This window comes from Streptopelia decaocto (assembly GCF_964273445.1).
Source record: "Streptopelia decaocto genome assembly, chromosome: 5".
Taxonomy (NCBI): domain Eukaryota; kingdom Metazoa; phylum Chordata; class Aves; order Columbiformes; family Columbidae; genus Streptopelia; species Streptopelia decaocto.
Genome location: NC_138659.1, coordinates 7,827,431 through 7,850,721, shown reverse-complemented (window position 1 = coordinate 7,850,721; position 23,291 = coordinate 7,827,431). Strand labels below are relative to the sequence as shown.

Below are 23,291 nucleotides of genomic sequence, written 5' to 3'. Positions count from 1 at the left end.
GCGAAGCTATAGGAGGACCAGGTTCAAACCTCTGCTTTATCTAGAGGGGCTTGAATCCAAGGAGCCATCTCAGCACTGGGCTTTTACCTATATTTTGCCCTGGGCTGGGTTTCTTCCAACAGCTGAGCTGTTCCCAGGGACATTTTATTGAAAATGGCATGTTTCGACAGAAAGCTTTTGATTTGATGAATCAGAGTGTTTCCAGCAACAACAACAAAACAGGTTTTCCGGATCTGAACATTTTATCTTCCTCAAGAGAGAGCTTTCTTTTCTCCAGCCTTGTGATCTTTTACCTCCCTGGTTTAGTTTTGTATATGGGGAGGAAGGAGAATTTTCTCTCTCTCTGTTATGCAGTGGACATCAATCTGCTTCTGCTCTCTAGAAGCAGCCTCTACTGGAAAACTGGCCACCTCTTCCCTAAAGAAATAGATTTTTTAGAGAGAGTGGCAGAAATTTGCTTGTTTAAGGTAATCACTTCTATCCACCTGCCAGGTTCTGGGTGGCCAACCCCAGTTTGGCTGTGATGTCTTCAGCCTGCCCAAAGGATGAGTGCTCTGAGACCCTCCTGGCTCTGTCCCCTCTCTACCCCACTGACCTCACCTTTGGCAATTTTGATGTCCAAGGCCGTGCGTATCAGCGCCATCAAGGTGGAGGTAAAATGGACCGTCATGTCCTCGGCCACGGGCATGTTCATCAGCACCAGTCTCTGCGCAAGAGAGAGAAGAAAACAGCGGACGGAAAACAATATCGAAAAACACATCGACCAGGCTGGAGGAAAAGAAATTAAACATTAAACAAAAGGGAAAAAAAATGAAATAAAAATTAAAAAAAAAATAAAAAAGCAACAAAGAGTGTCAAAACAGCACAGCCAAAAAAGAAGGGCAAGGATCACCCCGCCACCCTCCCCCCCGGCTCCTTCCACCCCAGGACACCGGCTCACTGCCTTCCAGGGCTCCTCCTGCATCCCAGGAACGGCCCCTGAGCCCCCCCTTCCCCCCGGCACCTCCCAGAACTTTTGGGAAGACACCCAGACCCCTCAGGGATGCGGGTGTGGGGGATGCTCGGGAAGGGGAGCGGGGGCTCAGGTTTCCATTCCCTGGGGGGTTTGGCTTTCCAGCTCTCAACCCTTCCCACCTTGGGCAGGGGAGAGGAGGGTCCCTAACCTTCAGGGACTTCAGATCGGCTGGATTCCTCTAGCATGCTACATCCTGGCGCTCCCTTTTTTTTGCGTCTTTTCAGAGATGAAGTTTTGCCAGCACATGCACAGGGTCCAAATTATCCAAGGGTGGGGAAGGGAAGGAGAGGGGAGAAAAAGTGCAGAAGGAAGGAGAAGAAGGGCAACCAGGGCAGGTCAGACACGCCATGCTCCTTCCCCACCCTGGGCAGGCGGGGTGCAAACCGAAGTGACCAGATCCACTTTCCAGAGAGTATATTTTGCTTTGTGAATACCTTGGGTCACCCCTTTCCTGCCCATTCCTTCCCCCCCACCCTCACCCTGGACTCCTCATGTCCTTTCCTTGCCTTCAAACCTCCCTTTTTTTTTCTCCTGGAAAAGTGTGATGATGGATGTATGCATGCGTGAACAAACAGGGGAGAGCTGGAGAGGGTGGCAGCATGTTTGCAAGTGTGCAGAAATCCTCCCTGAATGCTGTGGAAAGGGCTGCAGGCAGCAGCCCGCTGCCAAGGAAACCTCCAGTTTGCTCCAGACCTGGACAACACATTGCTCCACAGATCCAGGTCTTGTCCGAGCAGCTGCTGCCCTCAGCAAAGCTCCCACCCCAGGTCCTTCAGGGCTTCCCATGCTCCATGCCTATGCAGCTGGGAGCACGACTGCTGGCCACCAGCCCAGAAGAAGCATGGGGATAAAACTCAAGTGACACCTTTAGAAGGCACCTGACTTTGCTTTGCACAAGCCATCCTTGAGATAGCTTGCGATCCTCAGGCACTGCAGAGCTGCTCCTTTGGGATATGTCCCTGCTGCTCACCTGCTTCCCACAGGCTTTAGTCCTGTTTCTGTACCAGCCAGGACAAGGATGGTTCCAAGCCCAGGGGATGAGCTCCTGGGGACATCCCACCCTCCCAGCTGTGCTATGGGCTTGCTCCTCACCTTGTCTTCTCCAACCCTCCTGTTTCCACGCTACACGGTGTTTTAAAAAGATGGACCCAATTTGAAATCGCTATAACTTCACAGCCACAAACTATCAACCATTGTCTTGATGTTGTCCATACAGCAGGTGGAGGGAACGCAGAGCATTTATAAAGAGGTTAAGACCTGATAACTCATTAAACCGTCTGCAAATTTTTGTGTAATTGTAACATGTTGGGTCCATCTTTTTGAAACACCCTGAATTGCTGATCCTGTCCTTCCTCTCCCACTGGTGTTTTCCACCCCAGAGCGCCTCCAGCTTATGAGTGACCACACCAGCATCACACGTGTGGGCTGTGGAGACAAACCAGTGTGGCTAGGACCCTTCTGAGTGCACCGGGCTCCCCAGAAATGAGCTAAACACATGTTGGATGCCCCCAGCACCTCCCCAGCTTCCCCCAGTCCCACCTCCCGCAGCTCCCTCGAGCCCCGGCTCCTGCTCGGCTCTAGCCCCCATAGAAGGAAGGGTTGATCTACCTTATAGGCCACTTTGGAAGGACATCTCTTGCCGAGGCCTAGCGGTGGTGACATAAGAGTCAGCATTTCATACATCTCAGTGTAATGGATTCGGCCACTGCTCATGAAGGGGGAAGGGGAGGGAGGAAGATGCAGAGAGAGAAGGAGGCATTCCCAGAGAGCGGAAAAAACGTACGAACAAAAAATAGTACAGGAAAACAGGAGAGAAAAAAAAAAAAAACAAACGGACAAACAGGAAAAGAACAGGAAACCCGTTAATCAAGGCAAATCATACATGAGAGACTGTCCTGATGTGGATTTATAGCACTGCTCACACAGACCCAGGAATGCTGGCAGAAAGCAACTCACCCCTCTCCTCTCTGCTGCTGGCCTCGAGCACCTGTCTGGGGGTCCTTCTCTGCTCTCAACCCCTCTCCTAAAGCTCCTAAAGCCCTCCAGCAGCCCCCAACTCATCCCAGAGGTTCCAGGGCTGTGTGCGAGTGGTATAAATCAGATACACGGCACTCAAGCCATGGGTTATTTGAGATAAGGGTGGTTTGCACCACAGTGCTCTGTGGCCTCCGTAGCATCTTTCCCTCCGGGGGGGGGACCTGGGTGTTGCTTTGCATGGCCACCTAACCCATAGCTGGAAGGCTGTGTATCCCCAGCTCATAAGGTCTATGCAATTGGGAGGCAGCATCTTGCATAGAAGGCAGTGGGCCAGGGTCACTTGTCAAAGGAAGATGCCCGGTTGCTTCCGTCTGGCTCTGCGGATGGACCACTTCCCCACCATGCACCAGTGCAAAAAAAGGCATGCTGAATTGGCTGAAAAAAATAAAGAAAACAAAACAAAACAAAACCAGGAGGAAAAGTTACACATGCCATGCTCCCACCCTGGCTCTCTCCCACATGCGGCTGCAAGTTCCACCAGGTTGGAGTTTAAAGAGTCTCAGCAGAGGCAGCTGTTTGGGCCTTCCAACATTGGGCTTCGTTTGGCTTTCCCAAGGGAGGGAGCTAGGACAGACCCCCACCTCGCATTCCTCTGCTCTGCAAGGACCTGCCCAGGGCTGTGCAGCAAGGAACGCTACCAAAAACAGGCCACCCGATGATGCCTTGAGCCCTCTGCCAGGCTGAGATACTTGGGCTGTGCCTCCCACTCTCTGCACATCCTGAAGGCCACTCAAGTACATCTTGTCCAGCACTGTAACATGTTGCCCAGGGAAGTGGTGGAGTCACTATCCCTGGAGGGGTTTAAAAGATGCATAAATGAGGTTCCTGGGGACATGGTTTAGTGCCAGTGTTAGGTTAATGGTTGGACTTGATGATCTTGAGGTCTCTTGCAACCAAAATGATTCTATGATTTCCCACAGATCCTGGACTCAGCAACCTCTTCCTCCCCTTGTGCCAGGCTTCCAAACCTGCACTGCGACATTCAGGATGGTTAATGGTAAAGAGCAACATCGCAACAGCAAAAGCATCAACCCTTACAGCTGGGCTGGGAGGATGCTGCTGGAGAGGAACCCATCACAGCTGGGGTGGCTTGGGAGAAAGGGCACTGCTAAAAAATTAAATGCTCCTTGCAGGATCCTGACCAATTCTCTACCTCTATGCTGAGAGCAACATGAAAAGGGGAGAAGATGATATCACCTCTTCATAGGGGGTACTGGCAGGCTTGGAAGCAGCCTCCTGGCCAAAGAGGCCCCCACCAAGATCAGCTGTGACATTTCGGATGTGAACTAGGGATGGTGATGACCCGCAATGGGAGCTGTTTGGGATGCAGGTGCAGCACAGGCTGGGCAAGTGATCCCCTTTGAGAACTGACACACCTAAATGCATTGGAAAGAGGACACTGGAGACTATGAAGTGAGATGATCGAGAGGAAACATCCAGGTCCAAGAGCCCGTAAGCAGCACCTTAGCAGAGCTGGATGTGCATGGACTCGAGGTGTCTGAAGCGGGGCAGATGACTTCCAAATTTTCATGCATAAGCTTTGTGCAAAAAAGGAAGCAAGGCGGTGATCTTTCGCCCACCTTTCCTGGCAGGGAAGATTTTAGTGTACTCAGTACTGTGTCTTTCATACTGAAATTCTCCCCACTGGTTCCCGTGAAAGGAAGAGTTTGCATCAGTAACCAAGAAGGACCTCACAAGAACGGTGTTGCTCTCACAGACAGGCTGCACACTTTGCTGCTCCTCAGAGCAGAGATCTTAAAGCATTTTGAGCAGGACAGCAGTGCCCAGAAACCACATCCCCCAGACTCAAGCACAGGAAGGCATGTGGAACAATATCTATGTGAACAAGATGGTTCCCAAGAGCTGGTCCCAGCACAGGAGCATCCTTGATGGGAGATGCTGGCCATCTGTCCTGTGTCTGGAGGGATATGTGCCCTGTGGCTGTGGCATGGTGTGGCCTGTAAAACCACCAGGCAGTAATGGCTCGGTCCTGGTGCTCTGAAAGAACCCTGTGAGTGATGGGGGAAACCTAGGGGACATCTGTCCTCCTGTGGTTAGGAAACAAATACAGTGCCATGTAAGAGCACCAGAATAGCAAGTGATGCAAGAGTAGATTCAGGAATAGGAGATATCCACAAGGACATGAATGTTTGTGGACCATTCACCTAACACATGACAATCTCAGGGGTACTTTTAGGGGGCAAAAAGAAAGCCTTGCCTAATTTTGGCATGACTGCTAGAAGCAGAGGGGGTGAAAGAAAGGGAGAGATAGCCTCAAGGAGTGGAGCAGGCTGTCAAGATCCAGTCCCAGCAAGATTTGCTTACAAGACTCTCTTCAGCATAAGGACAGAGCTTACTGGACTGCCATGGGAAGTCTTTCTGCATCAATAGCACTTTGTTAGCCCACCTGTGGACTGACTAATGGATATACTTCCATACCATGCTGCGCCACTGTGCTATGTCCTGAACTTGCCCAAGCACCATCTTGTCCAGAGCAGGCTGTCCACCACTCCATAAAGGTTTTTAGGGACATGGTTTAGTGACAGTGTTAGGTTAATGGTTGGACTTGATGATGTTGAGGTTTCTTCCAATCCAAATGATTCTATAAGCATGCTAGTGGTTGTTTCTGCAGGTCATCGTTGTCACAGCAGGACAGGGGTGTGGGATCCAGGAAGGTGAACTTGTGCACTGTCAGTATGCAGGGCAGGCTCACCAAACTGAAAAGGTGAGGAAGTCAGGTTGGCATTTTGGGATCTGGACCATGGCGGCAAGATGCAACAACCAAATGGGTTTTCTTTTTTCATCCGTTGCCTTTTGGGAATTGCTCCAGGGCAGTAGGAATCCCTGAAAATCTTTTGTCCTTGAAATGCCTCGTGCACATGGAGGAGGAGCCCTAATGTCAATCAAGAAAGACTAGAAATTCCTCCTGAAGGTGTCTTCTATCTGCAGGGACCTAAGCAAGTGTCCTGAAAGCCACCATCCTTTGCCAGGGATGCAACAGAGAAGAGTAGAAAGCCTGCAAGGAGCCCCTCCTTGAACAGATGAGCCATCTGAGATTCCTGCAAGAAACCTCCTGTCACTAAATACCTCTGCATAAATGAGATGACCAAGAGTCCAAGTCCTGTCTCACTTGCTCTGCTTTTCTTCTGGTGGTCTACTTCAAGATTTCAAATGTGTTTATCATTCCCATGACCAGCTGTGGAGGGTGACAGACATGTTCCAGGGATGCTGGCTGGAAGGAGCATTTCCGATGTGCCTAGAAGGATGTGATGGCTACATCATGCCACACCAAGGAACACCCTTCTTCTGCTGAGCCAAGACCAAGTGCCAGGGGCATCTGAGCTGCCCTTGTACATCTCCTCAGAGGCCGGGAGGGATGCAGAGGGAAGAGCAGGCTCGGTAATTAATCCTTTCATACTATAGATACAGACATAGGCGTTGTGGCACTTCGGAGAAGGCAGCAGGCACATGATTTTGCTCAGCTGTCACCCCAAAATAAAATTAAAAAAAAAAGAAGTGCAAGTCAGAGAGGCACAAGGAGGCCAATTGCTGCCATGGACTCACAGTCAGCAGCAGGGAGCTTGGCTCAAGCAGAGGGAGAGGAGCTGTTGAACTCCAGAGATGTGTTCAGGTGCCACCACCTCCCAAGCAAGTCCAGCAAGCCAAGGGCAAGACTAGCAAGAGTCCTGCTCCACAGAGACATGGTTGTGTGTCCTTTGAGTGCCATGCTTGAGGAAGAGCCTGTTGGGAACATCACAGTGTCCCCCAGGGACAGGGGTCACCATGGCCTCCCCATCCTTTCCCCAGTCTTCACTCTCCAAAACAACAGCAAAGTCTCCAACATCCTCCTGCCTTTGCAACCCCCTTCCCTCACCAGGAGTAAACCACACCTGAACCCCCCCAAAAAGTCCTGCTCCTGTGTGAGGACACTTTGAGAGGCCAAGCAGGGATGGTGGCATTTGGCCTGGGACCCTTCAGGGGACTCTGAACCTATGGTGTTGGGGTGGGGGGGCTGGCTGCGGCCACAATTTGTCAAAACCCACCCCGGGAGGCTCTGACGTCCCCCTGGCCCCACACATGCCTCCCCTGGAGGAGGACAGCTGCTGGCTCTGGGAGGCCGTGGACCTCTTTAAACTCAAAGGAAAGCAACGTCAGGGTTCCCTCGGGTGGGCAGTGGAGCAGGGGGGTAAGGAGGGGTGGATGGTGCGTCCCGGGGCCAGGTTTGTGGCGGAGGACTGGGAGGCAAACCTTGCACGCCACCCTGTAGGGGCAGTTCTCTCCTAGGCCCAGAGGAGGCGAGATCACCCGTACTAATTTGTACATATCCTTATACGAGATCCTGCCGCTGCAAAGGAAGCACAGGTGGGTTAATAGGACACTGAGAGGGTGCAGGAGAGAATGGAGAGCTTAACCAGGAGGGAGGCTGAGGCCATCTGTGGGTACAAGGCTTTTCTCCTTCTGGCTCTGTCAGACCCAGAGAGGGGAAAGTTGTGAGCATCAGCTACTGACTTCTCCATACCTCCTCATACTGACCCATGCCTACCCTGGAAAAGAATGGTTTTGGCAGTGGACACCACCCCATCACCCTTCCTCATCGTGCCCTTGGCCACCTACACTTGGTGGGAGAGGGTTTGGATTTTAGACGAGGATCAGACTGCAGCTTGGTTGGGTTGAGACTGCAGCTGGGTTGGGCTCTAGCCACCATGAGCCCTTTTGATGCAGTGGTGTCCCATCACACCACCAGAGAGCCTCCTACCCTCACGTGGCCAACTCTCTGGTCCTCACAAGGTCCCAGGGAGGTTGGCAGCTGAGTCACTTGTATCTCCAGTATCTGGGGAACCTGAGACAGGGAGAGATAATGTGACCAGCTGGTGACTGGTGGCTCTGGCACTAGCACCTTGGTCTCTTACGGTCCAGTCCTGTGCTCTGACCACCAGACCACACTCTGCCAAGGGTACACATTATTAGAAGCAAACCCTCCCATACACACACCCCTTCTCTCCCACAGAAGCACATCTCCCCAGACCCAGGTGCAGTTGCTGCAGGATACAGCCCGTATCACTCCTGCACTGGCTGAAATACTGAAGCCATTGAGGCGGAGAGCTGGCAGGAGAGGGTGCAAGGGCCACCAGATGCTGAGCTCCCCACTCCGCTCCAGACCAGAGCCCTTTGGGAAGCAGGACCCCATGGGGTGGAAGTGCTGAGGTGCAGCATGCTGCAGCCTCCTGAGCATCCTTAGACAAGCTTGGAGCGAAACCACACAAAGAGGCAAAGGTCAGCATCACCGTCCTACCCAGCGATTTGCCTCTGGTTTCTCCTTGTTCTTCTGCCATCCCTTCTCCATTGCTAGACAGAGCTAACCCAATTGTCTGGGCAAAATACATCCCTGAGCCCCCCTGGTGTTGGATGGTGTCCTCATGAGACCCTTCATATGATGGTCCCAGTGTCAGGATGCAGAACTGCTGCCCCACTCAGGTGATGGGACCCGTTTGGATGTACTCACCTGTTCCTCACCCAGCAATGGGGGCCAGGGCTGTCCCATGGGCCCAGCACCACCAGCTCCTGTACATGTTCCCTAACTACACACCACAATGGAAGAGCAGAGTTTGCTCAGAAATCACAGGGGTGCACGGCATCAATAAGACAACGTGGGCATGCTTTTACAGTGACTGTCCTGGACACCCAAGGCCACTAACACAGGAGGTGAGAGAGAATGAAGGGCCTGGTGTGAAGAAATCCCTCCCAAAATCCATAGGTGAGAAATTCCACACCAAGCAGCTGGATGTTTCACTGCTCCCACCTTCTCTCCCTTCTCTAGTTGTCCATCAGCACCATCTACTCACCCACATTGACCTTTCCCCCTTGCACGAGGGCATATTCATCCCCGTAACTAGCAAACCTACCTGCCCATAGGGACCTTACACAGCAGCAAGAGTGCTGGAGGAGACCACACCAAGAGGAACCTGGCCAGCATTGAGCTGCCCAGGCTTGGACAGAAATGGTAGAGGAAACTATGCCAGGAGCTGATGACATTAGGAATTAAAAAAAAAAAAAAGGAAAAAACAATCTTGGCTGGAGCTGGTCTCTTGAGGGGCAGGACATTAGTAGCGGAGGCGAAGAGTCTCCAAAGGGAACATGTGTGTCTGCCAAGGTCTCTTGAGCTAAGATCGCCCACGCTCCCCAGCACAGCAGGAGAGGGCCGTGGCTCCAGAGAGGCTGTCCCCGGGCTGGGGGAGGGAGGAAGGGGCCACATGAGATGTTCTCATGGTGCTGGGGCTGAGTGGAAGGCAAACACACTCCCAGAGCTGCCGAGGGCTCCACATTGCCCTATGGATGCTCCAGACTGAGCCAGAGGGAACAGTGGAGAGCAGCTTGTCTGCAGAGGCAGCAAAGCTAAAGCCTGGCCACCCAGGGTATATATGGCCAGGGTGTGTATGTGTGTGTATATACATATATACACATATATATATTGCTGAGAGCAAACTGCAACCTGCAAACGGGAGCCCTGCTTGCTGGGGTCCTTGTCAGCAAAGGCATGAGTGCAGGAAAAAAAAAAAAAGTCCTCCTGTCTCTAGAGGCGTGAGAGGGCTGGCCAGTGTAGGAACACAATTCCCCAAACATGCTCCAAACAAGGTTCTTGAGAGGTGACTTGGCAGGAGCCCAGTAGACCTCCAGCATCTCTCCAGGGCTGGGAACAAGCCACCCTCAGCCCTGCTCTGATGGGGGGTTGTGGGTGCTGGGGACCAGGCAATGGAGCTGGTCTCAGGGCAGTGACACTCAGGTGGTGCATGGGGACAGGGAAGGAGGTGGAGAGGGACCTACCCATTGGCTGGGGAGAAGAGGAAGCGCAGGAACCTCCAGCACTCAGGATAAACACCATGGCAAACCGTGAACATCACCCAAGATGCCTGTGCCACCAGGTGTTGCAGGAACCAACCTCTGCTCTTGTAATGACCGCGGGCCAGAGCAGCCCTTCCCTGACCATCCCAGGTACCACAGCTGGTGTCCAACAGTAGAAGACAGAGACACCCACTTAAAACCAGCTGTGAGAGGTTGCTCATGAGGAGAATGAGCTTGCTACATACCACGCTGCTCTGTCATACTCTGCCCAAATCCGGACAAACTCATCTAGATGGTGAGGTCCCAGGATGGAGGAATCCCGAGTCAGGTATTCAAAATTGTCCATGATGACAGCCACAAACAGGTTGAGCATCTAAGTGAAATGGAAAAAGGCAGAGAGAAATGAAAGCAGGAGGCGAGGGAGCAGGGATGACCCTATGGATGGGATGCAGGTTGGGGCACTGATAAGAAGAACCCCCCAGGGCTCTCAAGCAGAGAACAACTCACCAGGAATGAGCAGAAGAAGATGAAGGAGACGAAGTAAACGTAAGCCAGGTCAGTGCCGCATCGTTCATTCTCATTCTGCCCGGATGTTGCTGTTGTGTCTGGCTCACAGCCTTTGCCCTCCAGGCAGGACAGCATGATCTCCTGCCATGCCTCTCCCGTGGCACTCCTGCACCCAACACAATGGTGCTCAGCAGCTCATGGTGCCACGGGATGGAGCTGGGACAGATGCCCCCAAGAGAAGCCTCGCAAGAAGCTGTGACACCCCGTGCCCATCTCCGGCATGCAGAGGAGCGAGGAACTGGGTCAGCAGCAACCAAGCTGGACCCACACAAGTGTAGCTCCTGGCACACAGGGCAAACTGCCCCCCAGCCAACTGGTCCGAAGAGCTGGGAGACAAGACATCTTTTTGGGGAGCAGTGTAGGGAAAAAAAGGGGTTCCTGAGCTCCTGTGACTGTGTGTTTGTCCAGTTGCTCTCTAACACCAATAGCTGACCTCTACCAAACAGTGAGAACCTGCCCAGCCCAGCTCCTGGCTCACTTGCACCCAAAAACACAGCCAGAGCAGTTTTCTAGGGTTGTTTACCTGAAGAGGAGCATGAGGGAGCCCAGGAAGCTGCGGAAGTTGTTGTGTCGGTTAATGTGGCTTTCCTCATCTAGTTTGATATTGCCAAAAACCTACAAGAGGGAGAAAAAGGGCTTAATTATTCAGGCAAGGGCTCAGCAGCCAGGGAACCGGCTGCATGTTCACGCTGGCTCATGGGCACACACCCCTGTGCTGCAGGGACTGGTCCTGCCCCAGGTCCATCACCCTCAGCATGGCCAGTCCCCAAAACAGCCTCTCTGTGCAATTCCCCATGAAAAAGCAGCCCAGTGCACAGCCAAGGAGCTGGCACTGAGGAGCCATTGGTGAAGGAGACTCTCCTCTCCCCAGCAGGGATTTGTGGTGGGCGGCAAAGGCTGTGAGAGGCCAAAATGCCATGGAAACCGGAGCACAGAGGACCTGTGATCAACCAGAGCCCAACCACTTCACATGCATCCCTCTGCTGCGCTACAGGTGGCACCTGAGCATTGCATGGCAGCCGGTCCTGAGGCAATGGGACAAGTCGCATCACCCTGAGTAGGTGCTGGGTCCTGGTCCTGGAAACTCCTGGGAGCTTTTCCCTTGGTGGGAATACCATCTGTGATGCTGGGGTTGGGCATAGTGGTGCAAACAGGGTGGGAAAGCACTCAGTGACAGAGGGACAGACTGACACAGATAGCCAGACACCTGGGACTACCATCCCCAGGGCCAAAAGAGGAAATGAAGCCCCAGAAACGGACAATATTCTAATAATGACCCACAGCCAAGGCCACTGTAGGACATGACAAATGTTCGCAGAGTGCCTCAAATAGGAAAGATATGCCATTATTACAGTTAAATATTTATTCCACTTTCCGTGAACCTAAAAATACACTAACTGCAGAGTATTTTTTCCTCCTGTACAGGTTTTTTGGAATGTGTAATTGTAGAATATTTTCTGCCTCCAGCTATTTTGCTCAAATAACGCCCACATACTTTACTGCTTGGGGATTTGTTCACAATGATGTTAAAAAAACCAAAAAACAAAAACAACAAAAAAACACCCAACAAAAATCACACCACCATAAAATAAATCAAATACTACCACACAGCAGGGAGGTGGGGGCTGAGTCAGATGGCAGTTGTTTAGCACCAAGAACACCTGGAATCAGTGTTGAGATGTGCAGGACAAAGTGGCCAAAAACCAACCACACACCTCTCTGGGCGGGAGAGAGGCGGTGGAAGAGACGAAACACCAGCGCTACCAAGCAGCCCCAGCAGACAGAAGCGCTGCCCCCCCAAATCTGCCCATCCTGGCAGCGCACATCGGGCAATGGCGGTGGGTACTGCGGTGGCTGGCTCATCGAGCAGCTCCAGAACCCGAGTGTTCGGCGTCAGAGATGCTCTGTCAGATCCTCAGCGTAGGATTTAGTCACGGCAGAACTGAGCCAGCCCCGAGGCACGTGTGGAGCTGAGGGTTTTAACTCACGTGCTTCTTATTTATCAGCTGGAGCCTGGAAAGCTCACGTCTCCCCATGCTCTGCAGACCTTTGCAGAAATTTTTTACAACGAGGATGGTGAGACCCTGGCCCAGGTTGCCCAGAGAGGTGGTGGATGACCCACCCCTGGAGACATCCCAGGCCAGGCTGGACAGGGTTCCAGGCAACCTGATCTGGCAGGGGGGTTGGACTAGATGCACTTTGAAGGTCCCTTCCAACCCAGACTATTCTATGATTCTATGACCTCCCACCACCTGATAGGTCATTGCAGGTCCCTAAGCACAAGAGCCCAAGTGAACCATCAGACAGTCCCTCCACAGAGGGACCAGGTGGAAGGTGGGCTGCGGGAATCACTGCCATGATGCAGCCCTTCATATGGCAAGGGCAGAAGGCTGCTCACCAGGTCCCCTTCAGGCATGAAATCAATATCTGGGGGCTGCTAGGAAGCTGGAGATGGGGTGTCATTTCTGAAACTGAATTGCCTGTGAAACAAAGGGGTGGCAATTTGAAAGCAGCTGCCACCACAAGATGCCCAGCTGAGTCCCCTAGGCCACATCTCCAAGTGGAGAAGTTGGGAAGGCAGCTGTGGAGGTTGACTGAACAAGCCTGTGGCAGCTCTCCCAGGGCACGTGTTTTTGCAGCTCCCAAACAAGGTGTTCTGCCCTCAGGACCTTGCCAGACACCATGACTGAGTGAAGTAACGACAGGCAGGCACAAGGCTGGCTGCTGTGTCTAATGCTGATGATATGCTGGTCCACAGCCTGTCCGCACCAGAGGAGTGCACGCTGAGATGTCTGTGCTCACCTGCATCCCAATGATGGCATAGATGAAGAAAAGCATGGCGATCAAGAGGCAGACATAGGGGAGGGCCTGCAAGAGAAGCAGATGAGTCATCTCATTGAGCTCAGGTCCAGCACCAAAGAGTACAAAAAGCACAGCGAGCAGGTAAGCTGTGCCCCTCCGTCTGTTCTACAAGCCAGGCAGCAAGACCTTGGGAACTGCCCGCATTAGTGAGCAGCACCCCAGCACCGCAGCCTGGGAAGAGACCAGGGCACACGGGACTTACCTTGAAGGACTGCACGAAGGTCCAGAGCAGGATGCGGATGGTGTAACCCTGGCGCAGCAGCTTGATGAGCCGAGCGGCCCGGAAGAGCTTCAGGAAGCTCATGTTGAAGCTGCTGGTGTTCACCAGCTGGGAGGGGATGAAAAGAAGGTCAGGGGTAGGTGGAGGCCCCCCCATCCCCCCCAGAGGTACACCCCGCTTCTCATAGTAGTACACCCCACTTTTCCCAGTCTCTGCTTCACCTTGGTGTCCGTCAGGATGATCTCCGTAATGCTGCCAATGACAGTGATGAAGTCAAAGATGTTCCAGGTGTCCCGGAAATAATTCTACAAAAAAGAAGGAGGGAGGGAACATGGATGTGATCTCAGTGATAGCAGGTCTGAAGGGTGCTGGGCCACGGGCCAAGGTTGCTCATGAACAACAGTAGCAGCAGGCCACCTATTTGTATGCGGCCATAGTCTGGAGCATCATCCTGTGTCTGAGACGGCAGACCTGAACATGTCTGTAGCGAGCAGCTTCTCCTGGGAGATGACTCACGCATCCGACAAGCCACCTTGGTGAATGGGAGCAGGGAAAGCAGCCACAGCCAGCCCTGAGCAGGCTGCAATGGCTGCTTTGCCTTCCTCTTCGTGACCACCCAGATCCACCTCAGTCTCCAATGTTTGTGCTGCAGCTGGTGCAAGACTGGACTTGTCAATGGTTAAAGGCACTGGAAGGAGGGAGGATATCTAGAAACCACCCTGCTAGAGGATCTCATCTCCCAGCACAGAAATAGGAAAGAAACTATAAAAGAGCAAATTCAATGCTTGCTCATAAGCAGCAAAGAGTAGCTGAAGAAGACACAGTCTGTGGCTTCAAATGTCCCATCCCTGCAGACATCCCAGGCCAGGCTGGATGGGGCTCTGAGCAACCTGATCTAGTTGAAAATGTTCCTGCTAATAGCAAGGGGGTTGGACTAGGTGGCTTTTAAAGATCCCTTCCAATCCAAACCATTTTACAATTCAAATCTTAAACAAGCAGCTGGAGACTCAAGGACTGGGCATTAGAGAGAGGGGTCTCACTGCTGGTCAGGTCTGGTGCTATTGATACAGCCCAAGGACAGCAACACATTGGCATCTTATGGCTTCTGGGGACAAGGCACTGCAGCCACTGGCATGGTCACAACAGTTGGCTTTGGCAGCACATACATAGTGCAAGCACCAGAGTACCACAGAAACAAGGCAAAAAGTAAAGCAATGGTGTGGCTTCCTCCACCAGCATCCAGCAGTGGAAAGTTTAATGAGAACCAAAGCAACAATTCCAACCTAAAAGCAGCTCTCAGGCTGGGATCTAACAAAAACTTCAATAACCTCACTCTATTAACACCTTCCCTCTGTGATCTGTGTGCTGCCAACTCCCAAATTAACATCCTCATCAAGAACAGGGGCAGCAGCCACTCACCAGAAAGCCAAAAGCGATGATCTTGAGGACACACTCCAAGGAGAAGACCATGGTGAAGGCAATGTTCAGGTACTTCAGGGCCAGCTCATAGGTGTACGGAGCAGAGTAGTACTAATGGAAAGAGAGAGACATCACTAGGCAAGAGGGGACCTGCCAGCCTCTTGGCTGATGACCATCTCAGGGAAGACCTGCAGTGGCCCATGCTCCTTGCCCTGGTGCCTCAAAACCATCTCCTGTTCCCGCTCTCCACCCCTCTTCCAAGGCAGCCGCCACTGCTTCTAAGACAGAAGCACAGAGTAAACCCAGATCTTTCTGCAATAGTTAAGAGATCCAATTTGAGTCATCATTAGGGAAGATCTTGTCTGCAGTTTGAGGCATGTGGTGTTTCAAGTGACTGTGCCAGGGGAACACATCCTCAGACTCTGCCTCAAAGCATCTCCTAGAAACAACCAAAATACCCTCTGGTCCCCTCCTGACCAACCCTCCTTCTCCCCACCACCCCAAACAGGATATGCTCACCATGACTGGCTCACCTTCATCATCAGCACCACGGTGTTCAACGCTATCATGGCCATGATGGTGTACTCGAAGGACGGGGAGACCACAAAGTGCCAGACACGGTACTGGAAGGTGTGTCGGTTCTGAGGCATGTACCGTGTGAGGGGCTTGGCACTGATGGCAAAGTCGATACAGGCCCTCTGGAATAAAATGACAACCATCAGACCTCCCCAATGGTAGCATGGAGGACAGTGACTGCCACACTTCTTTCCTTCATGGGCTGGGCAGGCAGGTGGCTCACAGGTTTCTTACACCTTTTCAACATATAGGGAGCTCCAAGCTCCCAAACTGCAGAAAATCCATGGAAACATCCTCTTTCCCCCTCTCCCAGGGCCATACCTCGTTCTTCTCCAGACTGCACTCCTCCATCATTTTGTCTCCTTGCTCTTGGAACGTAATGATGATGAGAGCCACGAAAATGTTGACGAAGAAGAAAGGGAAGACCACAAAATACACAACATAAAAAATGGACATCTCCATGCGGTTGCTGCGGCTGGGCCCGCGGTCCTCCTCCGTCACGTCCACCGAATGCTGCAGCACCCTGTGGGCAGAGAGGTGGAGAAAAGCAACCAGAGATATGCCCATCAGGATGGCCACCTCGTGCCACATCGCATAGGATCCACTTCTTACAGCCAGCTCTGTCTGTCCATGCTTGTAACAATAACATAAACCTCTGTCTTAATCTGCTTTACAAGGACAAGCCTTCTAAGTGGCTACAGCCTGTTTTATGGAGCTTTGCCTGTGACCTTAACGGAAAATGGATTTTCCAGTGCTTCACATACAGAGGAAAGGAATTGCTCAAGTTCGCACAAGCATGAGCTATTGTCACCTCTAAAACTGAGCTAAAATATACCTTAGGGCCACACAGGAGAAAGGATTATCCATCATTCACTCCCTAAAGAAGAAGATAGCCCCAGCCACGGTCTCAGCCCCATACAGGGAGTAAAGCTCTTTCGTCCTGCATAACTTCTCATCCCTCCTCCCTGCCCAGCAGTTTCTGTCTCAGTCCTGCCTGGGTATAGCCAATTACTAACCCAACCGCCCCAATGGGGATGTGCCTACCCCCATTCAAGGGGAGGAATGAAGCAGATTACTCACTGGGGCCAACCCTCGCCAGTGGAGACTGTGAACAGGGTGAGCAAAGCCCAGATGATGTTGTCGTAGTGAAACTCATGGCGTTTCCACTCCCGGCACTTCACCTCCATTTTGTTCTTCTCGTGGTCCACATAGTTCCCTCTGCAAGGTTGGGAGAGAGCAGTAACCTTGCTTTTTACACTGCCAGACTATGAGACGGTGGTTTTAAACCTGGGGGCAATGTGTATGTGCAGGGCTGGAGAGAGAAATGGGGAGAGGCTGGATAACAAGTTGGGGGCAGCAGGGCAGGGGATAGCAAAAAGGAAGAGAGAAGGAAGAAAGAGAACAGGAGCAAAATACAGGGCTCTGTACCCCACACCCTGTGCAAGGATGCACCGTGCTGACACAGCAATGGGGACAGGGCTCAGCCCACACCATCCACCTCAAGAGACTAGGTCCAAGAGAGAGTCATGACCGCAGACTTAACTGGGAACCCAAATATGATATTCCCCAGAACCTTGCCAGAGGTATCAGCAGCAGCATCAGACCTACTGAACAGGGCACCTACATGCAGTCCTTCTCCGTGTCCTTAGAGCTGTCGGTACAATAGAAAAACTTCCCCTTGAATAGCTGGACAGCAATGACAGCAAAGATGAACATGAAGAGCTTGTAGACGATGAGGATGTTGAAGACATTCTTGAGGGAGGTCACAACACAGTCGAAGACGGCCTGCAGGAGAGGACACAGCTCACCTTGGGGACCCAACAGCCTTAGCAAAGGACCAAAACCTTCCTCAAGACTATGGGGAAAGACTTTACCCACTCCTGGTGGGAAAAGGAGGAAAGAGCTGGGCCTTCTCCCGGGCAAAGGGCTATTTTATGAACGAGTTGAACACCCAGAACACCACCCAGCACACACAGACACCAAGAAGCTCCTGAGACAGCAGCAGGATGGATATTTATATCCTCCAACTTTCTCTGCAACCAGGGCAGCAGACAGGGGATGGTCCCAATGGTGCAATTAGCAGCACTCAAGACCAATTAGTAAACTCTTAATTGTTTCCCATCACCCTAAATAACAAGGCAGGACAAACACCTACGCCTGCAATAGCAGCACCTGCTCAGGTTGTGGAGGTTGCACTCTCAGCCTTAGTTCTCCAAGCACTTCAAAAAAATGTCCTTATCGCTGACTCACAGGGAAGACAGAGATGTCCAGAAATGAACTGACATGGACTGAATCCATCCACTAATCAGGAAGAAAAGTCGGGGTCAAACCCCACATATCTGGGGTGCCACCCTGGGCCTCATCTATCAGCTAAATAACCCTTTGCAAGAAAAACTCAGGGCTTCCTTAGTCTCTTACTCTTTTCTGGCTCTATAGCCCATCACCTAAGAGAAACCCATAATCCTACCTGTGCTGCATGAATAATCCCTCTATTCAGCTGGGAAATCTCTCTCCAGAGCAACACTACGGCAGCACAGCACACAAAATCCCGAGTTGTTTGCAAGCTGCTCTGGTGGGAAAGATCATTAACTTTGGAAAGAGATTTGAGCTCTCCCAAACCCAGGGCAGCCTGTTTTACCAGGATAACATCTGAGCTTTGCTGCTTCATGCCCACTTCAGCCCCAGTTTCCCTGGCAGAGGAACTAACTCAGACACCTTGCTTTTAATAACTCGCTGCACGTCCAGATGTGAAGCAGCCTGAAGGGCATTGTGCTTGAAGCTCCCAAAGCAGAGCAAATGCTTCGAAAACTATTTGTTCCTTGCTCACGAGGCAAATCAATGCTTGTGGTCCATGCTGGAGTAGACAGATGAAAGGTGGGAGATGAGAATAATTTACCTTCAGCTTGGGCAGTCGCTTGATGGTCTTCAGGGGCCTCAAGACCCGTAGCACACGGAGAGACTTGATGGTCTTGATATCCCGGCCCTTGTTGGTCCTACCACATCAGAGGCAGGCACGCACACACAAAAATGAAAAGGAGAGACAATAATCTTGCAGACCCCAGGCTGGATGCTCTGGGGGGTCATTAACAGCTGACAGCCCCCCCCCCCCAGCATGCAGAAGAACGGGAACAGGAGGGCTGCATGCCACCGTGGGGGCCAGTGATCACAAACGTGTGACTGCCAAGCGCTCAGCCCACCCCAGCGTGTCTCCTCCAACACACACGCTGACAGCTGGCAGAGATGAAAAATCAAAAAAATTGCAAATTGTTTTCTACCGTTACTACTGGGTGCAAGAAATTCCTAACAAAATGAGTGAGATTAACTCGATGGGATCTACATGCAGGTGTCTCACAAAGGGTTTTCCAGCTTGGTTGAAACTCATGATTCATGGTCCTTACATTCACCTAGGGAAGCACCTGCCATGTGCTTGGTTTATTCACACTAATGCTGTCTCTTACAGCTTTCTGCCTTATTCCATCAGTGCTACCCACCATGGTCAGCCTGGGTCTCTATCTCACATCTCAGCCCTCTCTCCCCTTTCCAGATCAGGACTGCACTTGCTTGCACCCCAAGTCAGCTGAGGAAGGCAGAGCTTACCAGCAGGATTAATTAGAAAAAAAACCCATGTGATCCTCATTTCTTGAATATGATGATGAATCCTAACCATAATACCAGTTTGTTTGTTTGGTTTTTTTCCTTGTATTTTAACTAAAGCCCTTGGTCTGGATCCCAGGATGGAGCAGAGAGGTCCTGGTGAAGGTGGCAGAGTTTGTAGCCACTGGGCACCCTCAAAAAACACCAAGGAAATTACTTAGAACAACAGACACTACAAATTACACAGGTCCTTTGCGAGGGTTAATGCAACAAGGAGCACAATAATGGCTTTAATCATTAAGAGATGTAAACAAACCCACTAATTAATAGCACAGGAGGAGCACAGCCCCACAAATACATGGGAAGCAACTGTACAAACAGGACTCACTTAGAACCTCCTGTGTCCTGCTTTAATCAGTGTCAGAGCCTGGGAAAGTGGCTGGAGCATCTGCCTGGGGTCTGGGTGGAGGATGTGAGGGCTCAGTCAGTGCTAGCTGCCACCAAGGACAACTTGACTGCAGTGGTTTACATGTGTTGAGGAGGGACCTCTTCAGAACCCACCCACGGACTTGCTGGGGATCCAGCACGGATACGGACACAGGGCTGGATAACGCCTGGAGGAAGGCCTGGCCTTGCTGTGTCTAGAGCCAAGGCTGAGCTCTCCCCAGCCTGCTGAGCTTGGCATGAACCACAGCCCAGGTCCTCAGAGGATGTCAGAGATGAAGTCCCTGCAGCACTTCAGTGCAGGCAAAGCCCCCGCCGGGCAGAGCCCTCAAGCTCTGCGGCAGACACTGTGCCCTGCTCCCCCACATGTGCTTTACATCATAGAATATTTTGGGTCGGAAGGGACCTTCAAAGCTCAGTCAGTCAAACCCCTGCCATAAGCAGGGACATCTTCACCAGCTCAGGTTGCTCAGAGCCCCGTCCAGCCTGGCCTGGGATGTCTCCAGGGATGGGGCATCCACCACCTCTCTGGGCAACCTGGGCCAGTATTTTACCATCCTCATTGTAAAAAATTTCTTCCTCATCATGTCAGGGTAGCGCACAGACACCAAGATCCAGAATCTCTGAAGGCAAGAGACTACATTGCTTGCAAAGAAAATCTCACTTGCACTTTCCTCGAGCACACCTCTGTTAACACATCCCAAGTGATGCATGGTGCGTGCAGAGCAGCACACTCTGGTCTCTGCAGATGCAGCTAGGGGTCAGCACAGGTGTGGGGCAGACAGACAGACAGACACCCGCCTTTGCCCGTCCCCCTACACTCCCCAGAGCAGCACCCCGTAGGAACTCGACTGGTATAGTTACCCCAAAGCATTCCTGTTGTCGATCCAGCCCAGCAGCCACCAAACAGCACCGAGAGAGAGGGAAAAAGAGAGAAGAGAGAAAGAAGGTAAGAAGAGCCATGGGGGAGATGTGTGGGGACAACCTTGCAGCAGCCCTCCGCTGCACCACACCAGGGCTGAAAGGCATGATGAGAATAGACCATGTTGTGTCCTTCAGGATGGGGCTTATCCCCAGGGAGAGATGCATCCAGGAATTTGGGAGGCAGACAGGTAGTGAAGCGTCTGCTGCAAGAGGATCCCATGGAGAATGGGATGGTGGGTGACAGCAGGTGGGTGCAGGGTCCTCCTTGGCCAGGAATCAGGGAGGGGCCTCGAGGCTCAGCCCCAACCAGCCAAAGGCAGGTGCCTCCGAGAGAACCTACCTGCAAGGCCACAATAGTTCTCATCCAAACAGGCTAACTTTGGTAAAACACCTCTATCGAGAAATCCACTAAACCAACATGACCCAAGCTGCAGCTCTGGATCTCCTGCCACCCAGCAGGACACCCGCTCAGACAAGTCAAGGTGGTCTACAAGGTCCCTAGTTGTAATCAAACCTCCATCTCTGCTTGAGTGGAGTCCCTGCCATGCACACACAAAGGGCTCAGCACTGGGGGCAAAGCCTGCAAAGTAAAACATTTCTTAAAAACCATTAAAAACAACCCAGGTAAGACGATGAGGGCTACACACTGACCATCACTCAACCTTCCCACCAACCTTTCCCACTACTGCAGGCAGAGGGATCACCATCTCAGCAGCTCTGCAAAGCCGCCAGCGAGCTCCGCTCCTCTGCACGATGCCTCCTCCTCGGGTGCCGCAGGAGGCAAAAGCAAGCAGGGTCTTTAGTTATGGTTATTTCAGCTAATCTAATTTGAGGTCTTTGGAGATTTATGGGTTTGTGTTGGGCTTTTTATTTAGGCTGTGTTTGGATGGATGTATTAGCTTTCCACACGGAGAGCTACGGACGAGCCAAGACGGCCTTTCACTTGGGATGTGCAGGCTCTGGTGGGGCAGCAGACAAGCCACGATGGCACACGTAGACGTGGCTTTATGGGTTGACACTTGCTTATTGGTGATTTTGTTGTGGCACTGATGGCCGGTGGATGATGCTCGGTAGCACTGCTGGACCAGCTCAGGGACCTGCTGCGCCCACTCAGAACCCACACGGGAAAAACAAAATGCAGAGAGGAGGCAAAAGGGGCAGAAAATCCACACAGCATGGCATATCCCAGTGATTTTTTACACCAACAAGTGGTGGACCCAGTTACCAGCCACTCTCAGCCACGGCATCACCACAGCCGCTCCATGAGTATCGCTTTGGCCCCAGCACCATGGGGGTGAGGAGGAGGACAGAGAGGACACATCACTCCCCCAGTTCCACATCAAAGAGCTCATGGAGGGAGAAGAAAAGGAGAGGGATTCAGATGTTGCTGCCAGTGTTTTCCTTTTGAGACCAGGATGGAGGAGGGAGGGCAGTGGGTTGGGACATTTATTGCTGGCGAACACCCTGGGGCCACGGTGGTGACTGGCTGCCAAGGGGAGAGGCAGGTGTTTTTCGAAATGCTTTACAATGAACAAACCTATTCAAAATCATGGCGGTTCCTTTGTTCCCCTCACCCCCAAAGCCATGAGATCATCTCCTGCAGCTGGAGCCGCTGTTGGATGTGGGGGAGAGAGACAACCCTGCAGGTTTGCATTATGAAGAGCCCATGCCTTTCCCTCATGGTGGTCTGGGCAGCTTCCTGGGGGCTCAGAGTAATGTCACCAGACAGCAGACCTGCCCCACGTCTCTTCCCCATGCCAGGGTCTGCAGTCAACCCCCTGCTTCGCCCAGGGGCTGGGACATTCCTGTGCCAAGCAAGCTGAATTCTCCTTCAGTGTTCATCCCAAGGAGAGAGCAGCAGCTGAAAGCACTGGGGGAGGAGGAGGGTGAGGAAGGCAAAAGCAACAACCCAGGGAGGGCAGAGCAGCACAAAACTCATCACTGGACACTTCTCCCATCCATGGCACGGGTGCCACAGTCATCAAACCACCCTGTGCCCAGCTGTAGAGGAGGACCCGCAGACGCCACAAGCTGCTCAAAGTGAGCAAGCACGCAGCACCCTGCCCTCAGTGTGATGCTGCAGAGCGTGTGGGTATAAACCCTGCCGGCCACATCCCCAGCCCTGCAGGACTCCAGCGCAATGCTCCTGCTCAGAGCAGAGGGAAAACCACCACCGGGGGTACCATTTCCAGCACAAACACGTTCAGAGGGCAGCTCCACCTGGCAGGTTGCTGCTGTTGCTGTCTCCATGCACCCCAGGATGCCTAGCAGGTGTATAACTCCAGCTCTGCCACCCTTTTCCCTAACAGCCGCTTCTGCCCTCTTACACCACCAACCTCTTCCTAGCATCTCCAGCTTGCCTTGCCTCACCCCATCCTGTCCACTTGCTCACCATCATTTGACAAACAGGGAGAAACCCATCTCTGAAGCTATACTGGTTTCAGTGGCACAGCTGGACTTTGCAATCAGCCATGCACCACTCCCAGGAGCCATCCCAGGAGAAGAGTATAGAGTGCAGAGAAATAAAAGCAAACAAACAAACCAAACCAAACCAAACAAATCAGGGTCTAGTAGCTATAACACATGGTTGCATCCTCCTCCCACCCCGGCCAAAGGAAGGCAGGGAGCTGACAAGGACAACAGCCACTTACGCCAAAGCAAAAGCCACCAGCGCTCCCACCACCACGATGAAATCCAGGATGTTCCAGAGGTCTCGGAAGTAGGAGCCATCCTGCAGGATCAAGCCCTGATCGATCATCTGAGGGAGGCAGTGGTGAGAAAAAACAGACAGGG

General features: G+C 52.3%; 1 protein-coding gene across 1 annotated transcript in view; it reads right to left on the bottom strand.

Moving 5' to 3' along the window:
• The window catches only part of CACNA1E (calcium voltage-gated channel subunit alpha1 E), a 91,326-nt gene that overhangs the window by 7,555 nt on the left and 60,480 nt on the right, over positions 1 to 23,291 (bottom strand). The window contains exons 25-39 of the mRNA XM_082054215.1: positions 23,150 to 23,256; positions 18,433 to 18,529; positions 17,161 to 17,321; positions 16,617 to 16,754; positions 15,858 to 16,059; positions 15,494 to 15,658; positions 14,961 to 15,071; positions 13,763 to 13,846; positions 13,524 to 13,649; positions 13,262 to 13,327; positions 10,983 to 11,074; positions 10,400 to 10,565; positions 10,138 to 10,265; positions 2,624 to 2,720; positions 601 to 706 (exon numbers count right to left, since the gene is read on the bottom strand). Coding sequence (XP_081910341.1) covers positions 601 to 706; positions 2,624 to 2,720; positions 10,138 to 10,265; positions 10,400 to 10,565; positions 10,983 to 11,074; positions 13,262 to 13,327; positions 13,524 to 13,649; positions 13,763 to 13,846; positions 14,961 to 15,071; positions 15,494 to 15,658; positions 15,858 to 16,059; positions 16,617 to 16,754; positions 17,161 to 17,321; positions 18,433 to 18,529; positions 23,150 to 23,256 — 1,846 coding nt within the window. The remainder of the gene's footprint in view (positions 1 to 600; positions 707 to 2,623; positions 2,721 to 10,137; positions 10,266 to 10,399; positions 10,566 to 10,982; positions 11,075 to 13,261; positions 13,328 to 13,523; positions 13,650 to 13,762; positions 13,847 to 14,960; positions 15,072 to 15,493; positions 15,659 to 15,857; positions 16,060 to 16,616; positions 16,755 to 17,160; positions 17,322 to 18,432; positions 18,530 to 23,149; positions 23,257 to 23,291) is intronic.